The sequence below is a fragment of the Otolemur garnettii genome, unplaced genomic scaffold (assembly GCF_000181295.1).
Source record: "Otolemur garnettii isolate 467f Iridium unplaced genomic scaffold, OtoGar3 scaffold00044, whole genome shotgun sequence".
NCBI lineage: Eukaryota > Metazoa > Chordata > Mammalia > Primates > Galagidae > Otolemur > Otolemur garnettii.
The window spans coordinates 2,486,492-2,502,999 of record NW_003852439.1 but is presented as its reverse complement, the minus strand read 5'-3'; the positions used below and the strand labels follow the sequence as shown (position 1 = coordinate 2,502,999).

The 16,508-nt window shown below is 43.1% G+C and overlaps 2 protein-coding genes across 6 annotated transcripts in view; one reads left to right on the top strand and one right to left on the bottom strand.

Annotated features, from left to right (window-relative positions):
- The window catches only part of TMC5 (transmembrane channel like 5), a 60,097-nt gene extending 56,391 nt beyond the window's left edge, over positions 1–3,706 (top strand). For all 4 annotated transcript variants that reach the window (XM_012805726.2, XM_012805727.2, XM_003790865.3 and 1 more), the window contains 3 exons: positions 831–935; positions 2,420–2,462; positions 3,235–3,706. In XM_012805726.2, coding sequence (XP_012661180.1) covers positions 831–935; positions 2,420–2,462; positions 3,235–3,281 — 195 coding nt within the window. In that variant the 3' untranslated portion in view covers positions 3,282–3,706. The remainder of the gene's footprint in view (positions 1–830; positions 936–2,419; positions 2,463–3,234) is intronic.
- A 7,082-nt stretch (positions 3,707–10,788) lies between these two features.
- The window catches only part of GDE1 (glycerophosphodiester phosphodiesterase 1), a 31,280-nt gene continuing 25,560 nt past the window's right edge, over positions 10,789–16,508 (bottom strand). Inside the window, exons 5-6 of one of the 2 annotated variants that reach the window (XM_003790709.3) lie at positions 12,652–12,863; positions 10,789–11,416 (exon numbers count right to left, since the gene is read on the bottom strand). In XM_003790709.3, coding sequence (XP_003790757.1) covers positions 11,269–11,416; positions 12,652–12,863 — 360 coding nt within the window. In that variant the 3' untranslated portion in view covers positions 10,789–11,268. The remainder of the gene's footprint in view (positions 11,417–12,651; positions 12,864–16,508) is intronic. The other variant, XM_023513773.1, reaches the window with a different exon arrangement.

The following is a 16,508-nucleotide window of genomic DNA, read 5'->3' as shown; positions in this document are numbered from 1 at the left end:
CAGCAACTTGGGAGGCGGAGGCAGGAGAATCGCTTGAGCCCAGGAGTTGGAGGTTGCTGTGAGCTATGCCACAGCACTCTACCCAGGGGAACAACTTGAGGCTCTGTCTCAAAAAAAAAAAAGATCCATTGGTGGATGCTAAAATTAGTGGGTAAAAGTTTAAGGAGAAACAGAGGGATGGAAATGGGACTGCTGCAGTTGACCTAGGTGGGACAAACAGGTCACGCTTGACTACCTCTACATACAGGTGGAATGTTCTGCTCTCTTATCTGCTATAGGGATTCACAGGGAAGTGATTGATTACACCCTCTGGTGAGAAGGCTTGCCCCTTCCTTTGTTCTTCTGCCCAACTTGAACCTCGACCTCCATCAATCAACACAGATAACTTTGAGAAATGAAACGTCCTTGAGGGGCAAATCTCTGAACTTTGGCTTTCTCAGTGGGAGGGCAGGGAAGACCCGGGCCATACTAGTTTCACAGAACAGGCTTGTGGGGCAAGGAGCATGGCAGGAATGAGGATACTGAAAACTATTGGTCCTGGGCATGTAAGTTGTTGCTTCTGGCCGCAGACTAGAGGCTGCTGCTCCATCTTGCTAGGGGAATTGTTTTAGAGGAGAATGTTATAATGCAGAAGTCATGGTGGAGAGAGGGGGTGATAATTTGGCTTCGCATTAAAATGTTTCTTTTCTCTCATTAAGCACAAACATGGCTGCTATCTCCATCCAACTTCTGGGACCTTACCTGCCTGAACATCATCAACCTTCTTGCCCTCAGTTGCTTCTCAGCCTCATAACATCATTCATCTATGTGTTTGTTTTCCCTCTTGGCAGGAGGGCAAAGATAAAATGTTCCTGATAGAAAAGCTGATGAAGCTGCAGGATACGGAGAAGAGAGCGAATCCCAGCGGTCTTGTACTGGAGAGGAGAGAAGTAGAGGTGAGGCTGGAGACCGCATCAGGCAACTAGAGACCAGGCTCTTGGGATCTTCAAGTTCTGTGTTTATGCATTCCTATGATTTTTATTTAAAAAATAATATTCCACCAGGTGCGATGGTACATGCTTATAATCGTAGCACTTTGGGAGGCTGAGGAAGGAGGATCCCTTGAGCTCAGGAGTTCAAGATCAGCCTGAGCAAGAGTGAGACTCCCTGTTTCTACTAAAAATAGAAAAATTAGCCAGGTGTTGTGGTAGGCACCTGTAGTCCCAGCTACTCAGGAGGCTGAGGCAGGAGGGATCACTTGAGCCCAGGAATTTGAAGTTACTGTGAGCTTGGCTGATGCCACAGTCTGGGGCAACAGAATGAGAGTCTGTCTCAAAAAATTAAAAAATATCTATTCATTCATTTAATACTTTCCATGCTGGACTCAGTCTAGGTACTGGGGTTATAATGAACACAACTTGCATGCTTGTTTTATAAAACTCAGTGACACCAAAGTAGAGCCCAGAGTTGACCCTGAATCTCATCCCCCCTGTTAATACTTCAGTGTATTTTTTTTTGCAGTTTTTGGACGGGGTTGGATTTGAACCTGCCACCTCTGGCATATGGGGCTGGCGCCCTACTCCTTTGAGCCACAGGCACCGCCCCTTCAGTGTATTTTCTTTTCTTTTTCCTTAGGCATCTGCAAACACACCTGCTTCTGCTAATACTTAATACTTGAATTTGCTTGTTTATTACAAAAGTGAGATGATATTATACATATAGTATCATAAAATTTTCCCTCCACTTAATATTACATCTCAGACATTGTTTCATTCTGTTCATCTTTGGACATTTGGGTTGTTTCCAGGTTTTTTAAATACTAAAAATGGTATGTAATGAAATATTTTTGTTACAATTATTTTAGGTATTTCTGCCAGAGGGCACTTACATTATAATGTTAATGGATATTGGGGTATCACTCTCTTAAAAAGATTTTACCAAGTACATTCCTACCAAGAGGGCATAAAAGATGCCTAGAACCTTGTTCTAATTCCTAACCCCTTGCTGGCTTCTTTGGTGTCCTGGAAAATATGGGTAAATGGTAAACCCACCGTAATTCAAATGCCAGTCATCTTGGAAGTCGTGATCTTGATAGAAGAGACTATTTATGACAATGCTGTCAGCCGGATTTAGGTAACAGATCTGGAGGCCCAGTGCTAAATCCTCTTAGGGCAGAGACCTGTTTGTATCCTGAGTCCTAACATATTACCTGGTATAATGTAAATGCTCAGTAAATATCTGTGGGATGAATGAATGTATGGAATTACTGCCTCTAAAAAGCAAAACATAGTTGGTATTTCTATAGCTGAGGCTTGGTCTTAATCTGTTGCCCCTTAATTTTAAAATTGTGGGGGACTCACAAGGGATGTCAGCTATGCAACAAGTCCTAGAATCTACATTCTTTCATAGCGATGTGGCCACCTATTTTCTTTTTTTTCAGCAACAAAGCCCTTGGCACTTGGGGGAACATGATGCTGTCCCTGGTGAGTAACCCATGTGGCACAGGACAAGACACTAATTTGTCCAGGCATATATCCCAAGGTGCAGGGTCGGAATTGCCTGTATATCCATTGCTCTTTCGATTGCAAACCCGACTCAAACTGGCTTCCGCAAGAATCCAAGAATGATTCTTACTTTAGAGCTGGCCCCAAACTGGAGGCTGCAATGTTGCCAGAACCTTTTTTTTCTTTTCCAGTTTGGTTTTTATCCATCATCTTAGTTCCTTTTATAAATAGGGATCTTCTTAATAATTGAAAGACAGCTGTATCCACTTCTTGTATCTTCCCAGATTCAATCTAGTGGGAAAGAGTAGGGGACCCAGAGTTCTCACAGTGTTTCATAACATCTTATTGGGTGTTATGCCCATTCTTGAGGCCGATTGCTATGGCTATGAAAATGTGGCAGTTCCCTTGGTCAGATCTGAGCCATGTGCCTCATGTATAGATACAGGTGGTGCAACCGTAAAGACCCCAGGACTGAGAGCAGAGAAGGTGGTTTCCCAAAGAAAATCTGGGGCTGATGCTACAAGAAAGAGTGAATGGTGGGAGGGAAACACACACACATTCATCTTTTGGAATAGCATTTACTGATGACTTCTAGTGATGGGAATTCAAGAGGGAGGGTTACAGAAACTAAAAAGGAGGAGCCAAGGAAGGCACGAGAAGCTGTGGGATCTAGGAGGCCAGTTTGATTTTTCCTTTATAGAGATGGGGTAGTGTCTATCTTACTAATTTCTCTTTCCCGTGTCAAACCCAGAGCTGCGATTTAGACAATCGGTTCAAGAAGATAATCCAAGGACTTGATGATTATTGTGGTATCCAGACACCAATCAAACAAGGAAAGACGATGAAAGGTTTTCCATGACATCTTCCATGGGCCTTTCCGGGCTTCCCAGAGGGGAACGCAAGCCTTCAGTGAGGAGCGGAAACTGACTGCAATGTAAATAGCCAAGTAAAATTGGGCATTTCCTGCTATTTTTTTAACACCTGGATTACAAAGTTTTTAAGACCAAGTACCTGAGGTTCTCCAATAGACTGTTGCCATATTGAAACTAGCCCACAAAAACCCGGGAGTGATAACTCAGGAATGATGTGTTTTATCTTCAAGAAATATGTCTATGAATGACTGGCCCTTGGGAATCTTCCTTCCCAGATGTCCCAGACCTGGCAAAGATTTAACACTGCTGCTAAGAAAAGTGATCCAGTTTGAATAAAAATGTGATCCTCAAGTAGAGATGTGAAGTTTCTGAGTTATGGAACCTGTATTCATGACTTTGAGCTAAAAAGATCCCCATGCCTCTAAACGTGACGTATAGCCAGAGCCCAAGTGTCTCAGAACTTTCTTGCATGTTATACACGCAAGTAGTTGGAATAGGACTGGAGGGAGGAGGGTTCTCCCCTATGAGGTTTTTGTTTTATTTTTTGTTTCGAGATGAGGTCTCACTCTGTTGTCCAGCCTGGAGTACGGTGGCATCATTATAGCCCTGCATCACTATAGTCTCAAACTCCTGGGCTCAAGCAATCCTTTTTCTATTTTTTGGATGGTGGGGGTGGTGGTATGTACTTGTAGTCCCAGCTACTTGGGAGGCTGACATAGGAGGATCATACCACTGCACTTCAGCCTGGGTGACAGAGACCCTGTCTCTAAAAACAAAGCAAAGTCTTATGTTGAACCAAACATGAAACCAGGGGTGACGAATGGAATATGTGTGTGTGTGTGTGTGTGTGTGCGCGCGCGCGCTTATGTAATCAATGTGCATGTATATTTTTGCAGATTCGCCAGACACGTGACTGTTATTAAAACTGAAGTGTCCAGCAAATGGGTGCAATTTACTCAGGGGAGAGGAGTCCCCTCTGAAGTACTCACTGTCATTAAATCTAATTGGAATTGAATTTAGAAAGCATTTAAGCTACCTTTGAAACACAAGCACCCAACCAGTGCTAGTGCATTCACTTATTCATTCCTTAGTTCACTTCATTAGCTGAATTAATTTCTTTTGGTATCATCTTTGGTAGTGGTTGCTAGTAATTTGTTCATTCATTCATTCATTAAATATGGGTCAAGTGGTGGGGAAACAAGATGGTGAACAAATCATGGCACTTACTGTCCAGCAGATTAATTTAGACATGAACTTAATGCTCAAACAGTATTATGGTTGTGATAGGTGTTCTGAAGGGGAGTCACAGGGAACTAAGGGAGACTTGTCTATGGGGTCAATGAAGCCCATGGGATGGTGTTTGACATGATTTCTCTCCTCTGGGTCATCTTGATGCTGTTTGTGCTGCTTTGGCTTCTGTACTGAAATGTGAGCTCCCTTTCAGAGTGTCACTTCTGGTTGCTTACCACCTACTAAGTGCTTCTCTAAGGAATTCTTCTCCAACTACCTCCGTTCCTTATCTTCAGTATAGCCCCTGTGACTCCTAAAGGTATAAATGCAGTGGAAACATCTGGTCGCTAGGTCTTATGTACACATTTAGATGTGTACTTCATTGCTTTCAACCCTTCCCTTGAGGCTGGGCATGGTCACTCATGCCTGTAATCCTAGCACTCTGGGAGGCCAAGGTGGGCAGATCGCCTGAGCTCATGGGTTCAAGACCAGCCTGAGCTAGAGTGAGACCCCATCTCTAAAAATAGCCAGAAGTTGTGGTTGGTGCCTGTAGTCCCAGCTACTGGGGAGGCTGAAGCAAGACAATCACTTCAGCCCAAGAGTTTAAGGTTGCTATGGGCTACAATGTCACAGCACTCTACAGGGGGAAGGGGGACAAAGTGAGACTCTATCTCAAAACAAAACAAAAACATTTGCCTTGAGAAAGACCATAACAAAACAGACTAGTGGCTTAAGCAACAAATTTTTCTTATAGTTTTGGAGGATGGAAGTCTAAAAGTGTTGGCAAGGTGGGTTTCCTTCTGAGGCCCCTCTCCTTGGCTTGCCTTGGCCACCTTCTCATTGTGTCTTCACATGGTCTTTCCTCAATGCACTTAGATCCCTGGTGTTACTTTGTGTCTAAATTTCCTCTTGTTATGATGTTAGTCAGATCAGATTGGGACCTACTCTAAAGGCCTCATTTTCACTTAATCACCTGTTTAAAGGCCTTGTCTGCAAATACAGTGACATTCTGAGATACTAGGGGTTAGCACGTCAACATTTTCATTTTGGAGGACACAATTCAGTTTGTGATGGAGGAGAATCCTATGGTTAGGCAGCAGGGTTCTCAGGGAACTGCTTATAGCAACCAGGCCAGGCCTCACTGTAGACCAGCTAAGTCAGCACTTTTGGAGCAGAACACAGATATCTGTACTTTTTTTTAAAGCTCTCCATACGGTATTAGTGGGAAGCCAGGTATGAGAACCACTGAGTGGGGATCGAGAGTAGTTCTTTCCAAACTTGCCTGACTGTAAGACTGCCAATAGTGTCTGGAATATTTTGTCTCAAAGTGATAAAAGGAACATTTTTTAATAGTCCCTGGAAAGCTGGAAGAACCCCTATAGTTTTAAATATAAAAAAGGGTAGCTGTTTTTGAATTTCTGCAGGATTCAAGGCTTCAAGTGACTACAGTGAATGGCCAGTTCATTTCTTATGAGGCAATGAGATGATTTTGTGTGTAATTCAATTCTATAAGGAGTGACAAAATAGCTTAAGATTTGCTTATGTAATTATAATCTTTGAAATGAGGGCCAGGAGAAGTGGCTCATGCCTGTAGTCCTAGCACTCTGGGAGGCCCAGGAGCATGGATTGCCTGAGCTCAGGAGTTTCAGATCAGCCTGAGCCAGAGTGAGACCTCATTTCTAAGAAAACCGGGTGTTGTGGCAGGCGCCTGTAGTTCCAGCTACTTGGGAGGCTGAGACAAGAGAATCACTTGAGCCCAAGAGTTTGAGGTTGCTCTGAAGTATGATGCCATGGCATTCTATCAAGGGTGACAAAGTGAGACTCTGTCTAAAAAAAAAAGAAAAGTGCTAAGAATTGAGTTCATTAATGGGAATTGCCTTTCAGAATGGTAGCCCTTAACAATACCTCCCTAAATTCTCAAAGTTGGAAGTTTTTCATTTTTATGACTGATTAACAGTGAGAAAGACCTCAGAGAGGAGAGCTTAGGTATAGAGCAGAGGAAGCGTCTGCTTTGCTCAGGATTGCACCCGCATGATAAAAATAATGCCTTCACCTGTGTAGGGGCATTACTACGCCCTACCCCACAGTGTTTCTCCAATCCTGACCACTTGGGGATCCTGTTATACAGCACATTTTAACTTGTGAGGAAGGGGCCAGAGTCTGCATTTCTAACAAGTACTGTGGGTCTGAGAATTAGAGCACTTCCACTTTTTTTCTTATTTAATCTTCATAAAAATTATATACTGGGAGGCACCTGTGGCTCAGTGAGTAGGGCGCCGGCCCCATATACTGAGGGTGGCGGGTTCAAACCTGGCCCCAGCCGAACTGCAACTAAAAATAGCCAGGCATTGTGGTGTGCGCCTGTAGTCCCAGCTACTTGGGAGGCTGAGGCAAGAGAATCCCTTAAGCCCATGAGTTGAAGGTTGCTGTGAACTGTGTGACGCCACGGCACTCTACTAAGGGTGACAAAGTGAGACTCTGTCTCTACAAAAAATAATAATAATAATAATAATATTACACTATTAATACTTTTTTTTTTTTGAGACAAGTCTCTGTTGCCCCAGGCTAGAGTGCTGTGAGGTCAGCCTAGCTCACAGCAAATTCAAACTCTTAGGTTCAGGTGATCCTCCTGCCTCAGCCTCACTGGCGCCCACCATACTACCCAGCTAATTTTTCTACTTTTAGAAGAGATGGGGGCTTTGCTCTTGCTCAGGCTAGTCTCGAACTCCTGTGCTCAAGGGATCCTCTTGCCTTGGCCTCCCAGAGTGTTAGGATTATAAGCATGAGGCCCACCACACCCATCCTGCACTGTTAATGTTTTTCAAAACACTTCCCCATTATCACTATAATTTTAGGGCAAATATTATGATTGCCTTTTGATAGATGACGAAAACTTAGGCACGCCCAGGTTAAGTGATTTGTCTGCGGTCTCACAGCTAGATAGTGACAGAATGGAGGACTTTGAGTTTCCTGGAATCCTGTCTGGAATGTGTTTCTCTAACTTGAGGGTTCTGAGACTTGAGTGTGCATCAGAACCATGTTGACAGCTTGTTGTAAGAGATCATGGGACCCCAACCAGAGTTTCTGGTTCAGAAGTTCTGGGGTAGGATTTAAGAATTTGCATTTCTGCTAACTCCCCATAATGTGGATGTTGAGGATGTGTCCTAAAAGACAGCATCCATCCTTTGAGAACCATTTTGCATTCTCTGCTTGCCATTCGGTGTTCTACTGATTGTTAAAAGTTTGGTAACAGAATAAATAAGGTCACTGTTCTTCAATATTTTTTATCAAAAAAGGCACATAACCTTGTCCTATGATGACTATCACTCAGTGCTAACAAGGGTGATGCTTACATCATTTTACCCTTGTGCTTAGTGCTGGAGTTGATTGTCCTGTTGAAGCCCTGTCCCCACTTTAGGAAATGGTAGCTGGTAAAGGGTAAAAATACATCTGGATCAAATTCTTATTGAAAGAGGATTGTAGACATCAGTCTCCAAACAAGAAAATGAGTATTGTGTAATCAAGGAATAGTGGATTGCTTAAGCCTTTTGAGGTTGCCCTTTGTTATCTCTGTCTCTGGCACCTTGAGATGCAGAGGGGCAGTCAGATAAGCAGGAGAGGATGTGAATTTGACCTGTGCTTTCTCATGCTGCTCAATCCTCAATCATTTGTCTATAGGAAATGAAAGAAATTTCCACTTGAATATCCTGTAATTAGTAATTTATTGAGGAGTAACTATGTGAGTGGCCCCGTGACAGGTGCTAGTAATCACTAAGATGGTTCAAAACATTTTTTGAGTTCTTGCCAAACACAATGATAAAAGTATGGGGTCTGCCAGACGCCATGGCTCATGCCTGTAATCCTAGCACTCTGGGAGGCCAAGGCAGGTGGACTGCTTAGCTCAGGAGTTCGAGACCAGCCTGCGCACGAGTGAGACCTTATCTCTATTAAAAATTGAAAGAAAAGGGCAGCTCCTGTGGTTCAAAGGAGTAGGGCACTGGCCCCATATGCCAGAGGTGGTGGGTTCAAAACTAGCCCCGGCCAAAAACCGCCAAAAAAAAAAAAAAAATTGAAAGAAAGTAGGCAGGCATCATGGAGTGTGCCTGTGGTCCCAAATACTCACGAGGCTGAGGCTGAGGCTGAGGCTGAGGAGGATCTTTTGAGCCCAGGAGTTTGAGGTTGCTGTGAGCTATGATGCCATGGCACCCTACCAAGGGTGACAGAGACTTTGTCTCTGAATAAATAAATAAAATAAAAATTGAAAAAAAAAAAGAGAGTATGGGGTCTGGAATTGGATCACCTAAGTCCAAATCCTGATTCTATCACTGCTATGTAACTTTGGCTAAGTCACTTAACTTACCTGTACTTTGGTTGCCTTTATTACAAAACGGGATTATAGTGGTACCCACTTCACAGCATTGTTGGAAAGACTAAATACCATACATGGAAAGCATGTGAAAGTGTCTAGGACATGGCAGGCAGTCAATAAATGTTAACAAACATTTTATGTGCACTCTTTCATTTAATCACAACCATCCCCTGAGCTGGTACAAATGGTACCCCTTTTTTACAGATCAATTAAGTTAACTTACCCAAGGTCATACAGCTAGTAAGTTGCTCATAAGGAATTCAGATTTGGCTTTCCCAATCCTAAATCCAGTTTTTAATGCTTTACTAATCCTTCCAAGGAAGTACTTAGTAACTACTATTAATAGTTATTAACACCTTACTTTATCATCTAAATTCTCCATTGTTTAAAGCCCAGACCATCTTAGCATATGACCTAAATCCTTAATTTGGCATGACTACATCAAGGGCAAAATGAATTTGGGATGAAGGTCAAGAGAACTCCTGGCTGTCTGGAGATCTTCATACAACAGAAAAGAGGTTATTAACTCAAAACTTCCCCCAAGAGAAACCCTTCCCTGTCTGTGAGTTGCCTGTGCAGTCTCAGAAGGTACCCAGAGCTGAATTCAGTCTCCAGATGTGTCTTCTTTAGTTACCTTTTCCTCCATCTTTTCCCTCTAGTCATAATGTGGCACGGAAGTATTAATACATGCAGTTTAGAAATTTGTTCCATTTGGGCAGTGCCTGTAGCTCAGTGGGTAGGGCACCGGCCACATACACCCAGGCTGGCCTGTTCGAACCCAGCCTGGGCCAGCTGGACAACAACGACAACTGCAACAACAACAATAACAGCAATTTGTTTCATTCATTGAGCAAATCTTTGTTAATTTTAAAATTCAAATAATTTCTTTGTCATTGTTGCTAAAAAATATGCCAAGTCCCAATTACTATGCCCCTGCTAATACCAACTGTCTGCTTCTCACGCCCCACTAGCTGTGTGGACTTCTGGCTTTGCAAAACTCTCAATGCCTGGCCCTACAGGTGTGAGGCTGGTGACCTGCTGGAGACGTGCGGGAGGGAAGCCATGACAGAGTTGTGACCTAGGATGAAGGCCATAGATGGGGTGGAAAGGTGGGAAGGGGTAAGCTAGAGGAAATAGATGCTTTGCCATTTTTTAAAAAAGTCAACTTTAAATATTGCTACTTAAGTTCATGATAAAACCCATGGAGGCTCATGTGGGAAAGAGCACAGGGTCGGGCAGACTTGCTGAGTGGTTAAGAGCAGTGGCTCTGGAGGCACCTTAACCTGTATTGGAGTATCAATTGTACCACAGACTCAGAGACCTTGGTTGTGGCTTTCACAAGGCATTGCCTCAGTTTCCTCATCAGAAAGAAGAATGTTAACACCTCCCTAAGATTTTTGCGAGGGTTGGATAAGATAATGCCTGTTAACCCACTCATATATTTTCTGTTTGCCAACTGCAAACAAGACATTTTAGGTATCATGAAATCAGGCTCTGCTATATAGCACACACAAGTTGTGTTATTTTTGACACAACTCCTTCCTTTCCACAGGTTTTAGTTTTTTTCATTTGTAAAATGAAGATAAGCCTAGGTAAGTCTTGGGAGGTTTTTATAGTTTTAATTATCTATGATCATCTGTTACAGAGCAACCTAACAAGCCAGGTGCAATTCAGCTGGCAGCACTTAATTCAAAATATGACAAATAATTCCCCAGGCTGGATTCCCTACTGTTTGTTGCTGCACATTGAATTCTCGCTGGATTACACACAGCAGCTTTCCCAAATTCCTTATGCCTTAGGATAGGATTCTTGGGACACAGTTTTCCCTTAGTGCTCCTTTTAATAATTTAATTAGTATAGCCTCAAGTTTGACATCTACGGTACACTGTTAACGTGGCTGAATACAAATATTTGAAATAATTAAAATACGTAAGCATGGCAAGTTTTAAAATGTCAACTCTTGAGTTATCATGCACGTCCCATGCATTACATCTGCATCTCCAGCTGCACAACCCAACCTGTGCTTATCCTCACTCGATCCCTGTGTCTGTTTCACGTAGGTCGGGGCAGCGGCTGTTGTGCCTTTTCTCAGACCCAGATTTTCAAGAGCAACAGTATTGAACTCAGGCATTCCATGGAGCATGGTGGCAACATTGGGTTTTGTTTTGGTTCAAGTAAAAATGAAATTACCAACTATTGCTTGTGTGAGCCACCTGATGCCCCAGGGCCCGGGCTAGCACAAAGGGTATTCTGATATCCCTGCCTAGGGCCACTGGCGGTTTCTGAACCCGTATTTGCTCCCCTAGGTAAAAGTCTAGAAGTGAGGTTCACAGTCCTCCAACATGCTGTCAGTGATGTAGCTGGAACCAAGATGGGACTCGTAGTAACTTTTTTCATCAAAGGTATTAACAGTCCAACCAACAACCTGAATTCCTTTAGCAGACCACTTCTTCAAGTAGTCCCTGGAGAAAGAAGAAAAACCAATCCTGTTAGAATAATGACCAGCTATCCCAGGAATCCAAAATGGTCACTAAATATGGTGTTCACTGTGTACCCAGAGAGAACCTAACTGGCCGCTTCTCTGCAATCAGATGGAAGCCATAAACCCAGCATGTTGGGAACCTCCGCCACGGTATTCCAGCTTAAAGTTCGTTAGTAGCTTGCTGACTGATACTCACCTTCCCCCCAATGTCTTGGCATAACCACTGAAGGTGGCCTGGCCCTTGGCTGTCTCTTTGGCCTCATCTCACCACACTTCCCCTTTCTTTGCTATGCTCCAGAATATTAATTTTCTTTCAATTTCTTGCAAGAACCATGCTCCCTCCTGCCACAACGCCTTTGTAGGTGTCTTTCCCTCTACTGGGTTATGCCAGTTCTTATTCGCCCTCAGCTCCCAGCTTGACTGTCACTTCCTTGGGAATGCTTTCCCTGACTACTCAGACTAGGTCAGATGACCAGGCTACGCACAATGTTCTCTCCTACATGGCATGCATTTTAGATATCCTAGTTGTAATTTTATGTTTATTGGCCTTTTATTTGATCAGTTTCTCTCTCTCTCCTTCTCTCTTGCATTTGCCTGTAATCTCCATGAGGGCAGAGACCGTGGTATCTTTAGCTTCTTAATATGGTACCATACAATACTGTGGGCAACTCACCAAATATTTACTGAATTAAACACATGCATATCTAAAGTAATATGAAACCAACAACTCTAATCTGCTGAAATAGCTATAAAATTGCTAAAAGAAAGATTCGGAGACCACTATCGGGCTGGGAAATGGAAAGTTTCTTGGAAGCTATGTGGCCTATAGAGCCCACAACGTACAGGCAAGCAGGAGGAAAAATGCTAGGAGTGAGGTTGGTGCCTCCAGAGGTCTTCACTATGGCGCTACTTGAGATCTTGTGTTGGCTTTCAAAAGAAGCCCATCATAAGAAATAAAATCATTTCCTCACTACAGTTTGGCATATGCAGTTTTTCTAAATATGCTAAAAAAACCCAAGAATATCTGATGAATCTGGTTTGGAAACAGTGAAATATGTTTGAATTCTCTCCACCTAAGAAGCCAGCAGCTTTCCATTTTAGAGGCACTGTAAGCTTTTCAGATCAGAACCAATCCTGGTTGTCGACTCAGTTATGCCTTCCAAGAAAAGCATTCAGGAAATGTGTCAAGAGAAAACAAAAAACCTTCCAACTTACGGGGATACAAAATCCTTTTGCATGAGGAAAGCTGAAATTCCACACAGGTACCACAAGATATTATGCATGCTCCAATCGAGCAAAATGTCCATTATCACAAACATGGAATGTTTCCAGAAAGAATCAAAGCGTGGTTTCCCATCTCCTGTATGGCTAAGGCTCCAAGGTCTGTGAGTCAAAGCTGTTATTACATTCTGATCTGTTTGTCTCATCTGAAAAGGAATTTTGTAAAGTAAAATAATTGTAAGTCAAGTACTACTCATTGATCTAAACCAAGGATGAGGGGTCATAGTAAGTACTCTGCTCCAATCTCTACTAAATAAATTCTCTTTTGTAAACGTTTTGAGAAAATGATGTTATAAATGTGAAGTATTGGCCCGGCGCCTATAGCTCAACCGGCTAAGGCGCCAGCCACGTACACCTAAGGTGGCGGGTTCGAATCCCCAGCCCGGACCCGCCAAACAACAATGACGGCTGCAACCAAAAAATAGCCAGGCGTTGTGGCGGGCGCCTGTGGTCCCAGCTACTTGGGAGGCGGAGGCAGGAGACTCGCTTGAGCCCAGGAGTTGGAGGTTGCTGTGAGCTGTAATGCCACGGCACTCTGCCCAGGGGGACAGCTTGAGGCTCTGTCTCAAAAAAAAAAAAAATGTGAAGTATTTAATACGCAGTATAAAAGAGAATATTGTTTTCACAATCCTAAAACAACTGCATCAATCCTATTTTTTTTTTTTTTTTTTTTTTGAGACAGAGCCTCAAGCTGTCCCCCTGGGCAGAGTGCCGTGGCATTACAGCTCACAGCAACCTCCAAGTCCTGGGCTCAAGCGAGTCTCCTGCCTCCGCCTCCCAAGTAGCTGGGACCACAGGCGCCTGCCACAACGCCTGGCTATTTTTTGGTTGCAGCCGTCATTGTTGTTTGGCGGGTCCGGGCTGGGGATTCGAACCCGCCACCTTAGGTGTACGTGGCTGGCGCCTTAGCCGGTTGAGCTATAGGCGCCGAGCCTCAATCCTATTTTAATATGAGAAAATTACAATCTCAGGGTCAAATTCTAATGCCATAAGAGCAAATTTTTAACTGGCTATCAGTTTAAATTCTGACCAGATATAATTAATTATAATTTGCCATGATCACTTCAAGAAGGGCTGGTTAGCTTTGATCCTTTTCACAGCAAAAGGCTGAAAAGAGTTGTGGGTATGGGGAGATGGGATAAGAAGGACATGAGAGAAGGGACTGTGACCAGAGAATGAGACTTGGGCAAAGGAGAAATGGGTAGATGTGGATAGAGTTCCTCAGTCTGGGTTCTCTCACTCCTCTTGAGAAAAGTCTCATACATTTTAAAGGTTTCTATGGTCAAGAAAGTTTGGGAAACACTGTTCCAAATGTCAAAAGGCGCCATGACTCTAATCTCAATGTTAGCTTTGATCTTGATAGGCTCAAATTTCACTGTAAAGTATGCTTGCTGGTCACTGTTGAAGAATGCTATAGAACCAACTCAATGTTTTGGAAACTGGTAAATAAAGGGGAAGATTATATATATATTTATCCTTCCTGTTGGTAACTAAAGAATAGAGAAGTTTCTTTTATAGATGTAAGTAGACTGATACAAGAAGAAGAAATATACAATTAAAATACCAACTTTTTGTAAGCCCCTAGGTAAATACAGAGATCTGGTCGCAAAGCATCAGTTACAACTAACAACAACAACAAAGTGAACCAGATGTCACGTATCTCCCGATGGAAAAACACCCACCAACTCTAACCTGATTAACCCAAGCCCATCTACCTACTTTATTTCCTACAAAGTCCCAGGACCCTAATGTCAGCTTCTATCTGGACAGGATCTTTTTTATAGGAAAAAAAAGAATGTGTTAAACTACATCATGGCATAATCAGCAAAATCCAGACTTGGGTAAACTCTATAAAACAAATAATCTGGTTTCTTTAATAAATACAATACGAGAAGAAAAAGAACTTGCAGGTTTTAAGATTTAAAATTATAATACATAGATCTTATTTGGGTCCTCATTCCAATGAACACTTTATAAAAAACAAGCAAAAAACCACTTGTGACATTTCTAAGAGAAGTGAAAATTTATACATTGGATATTTGTTAATAGTTTAAGATGGGACAATGGCATCGTGGCTTTTTTTTTTGAGACAGAGTCTCACTTTATTGCCCTTGGTACAGTGCCATGGCGTCACAGCTCACAGCAACCTCCAGCTCTTGGGCTTACGCAATTCTCTTGCCTCAGCCTCCCAAGTAGCTGGGATTACAGGTGCCTGCCACAATGCCTGGCTATTTTTTGTTGCAGTTTGGCCAGGGCGGGACTCAAACCCACCATCCTAGGTATATGGGGCTGGCACCCTACTCACTGAGCCACAGGTGCCACCTGACATTGTGGCTGTTTTTAAAAGGGCATACTTCTGGCTTGACATCCATAGCACAGTGGTTATGGCGCCAGCCGCGTGCACCAAGGGTGGCGGGTTCGAACCTGGTCTGGGCCAGCTAAACAACAATGACAACTTCAACAAAAAATAGCCTGGCGTGTGGCAGGTGCCTGTAGTTCCAGCTACTTGGGAGGCTGAGGCAGGAGAATCGCTTAAGCCCCAGAGTTTGAAGTTGCTGGCACTCTACCAAGGGTGACATAGTGAGACTCTGTCTAAGAAAAAAAGGGCATACTTTTAAAGATATTTAATGAAATATTTATGGATTGAATGTTAGGATTTGCTTCAAAATAACATTGTGGAGTATCAGTAAGGATATGGGTGAGAGAAGCCAGATCATGGTTCAAGGGAGGTTCATTGTACTACCCTATTTTTTATGAGTATTTTAAATTTTCCATAATTATGAGTTCTTTTTCAAACATATGTTCTGCTTTAACAGAAATTGGGCTACATAACTTTTTTTTGTTCTGAGAATTTTACCAAAGGAATCTGAATGAGTCTATAAACAATATAAAAGGAGAGACTAAAAAGAAATCGCGGCATTTTAAAATGAGGTATGAACCCAGGCACAAGGGCTCACAACTGTAATCCTAGCACTCTGGGAGGCTGAGGGGCATGGATCTCTCTCTATTTTTTTTTTTTTTTTTTTGAGACAAAGCCTCAAGCTATCGCCCTGGGCAGAGTGCAATGGCTTCAGAGCTCATAGCAACCTCCAACTCCTGGGCTCAATCGAGTCTCCTGCCTCTAACTCCCAAGTAGCTGGGACTACAAGCGCCCACCACAACACCTGGCCTTTTTTTTTTTGGTTGCAGCCATCATTGTTGTTTGGCAGGCCTGGGCTGGATTCGAACCTGCCAGGTGTATGTGGCTGGCACCTTAGCTGCTTGAGCCACAGGCGCCAAGCCAGGATGGATCTCTTGAGCTCAGGAGTTCAAGGCCAGCCTGAGCCAGAGCAAGACCCTGTCTCTACCCAAAATCAGAAAAACTAGCTGGGCGTAGTGGTGGGTGTCTGTAGTCTCAGGTACTTGGAAGCCCGAGGCAGGAGGATCACTTCAGCCCCAGAGTTTGAGGTTGCTGTGAGCTGTGACATCACAGCACTCCACTACCCCAGGGTGACTGAGTGAGACTCTGTCTAAAATAAAATAAAAATAAAGTTAAAATAAAATAGGGTATGAGTACATTCATCTTCTGGAGTTTCTCTTACTAATTTAAAAGCAGAACCTCTTGGCTCAGTGCCTATAGCTCAAGCAGCTAGGGTGCCAGCCACATATACCAGAGCTGGGGGTTCAAATCTAGCCTGGACCTGCCAAACAACAATGATGATAACTACAACCAAAAAAAAAAAAAAAATAGCTGGGCACTGTGGCAGGTGCCTGTAGTCCCAGCTACTTGGGAGGCTAAGGCAAGAGAATCA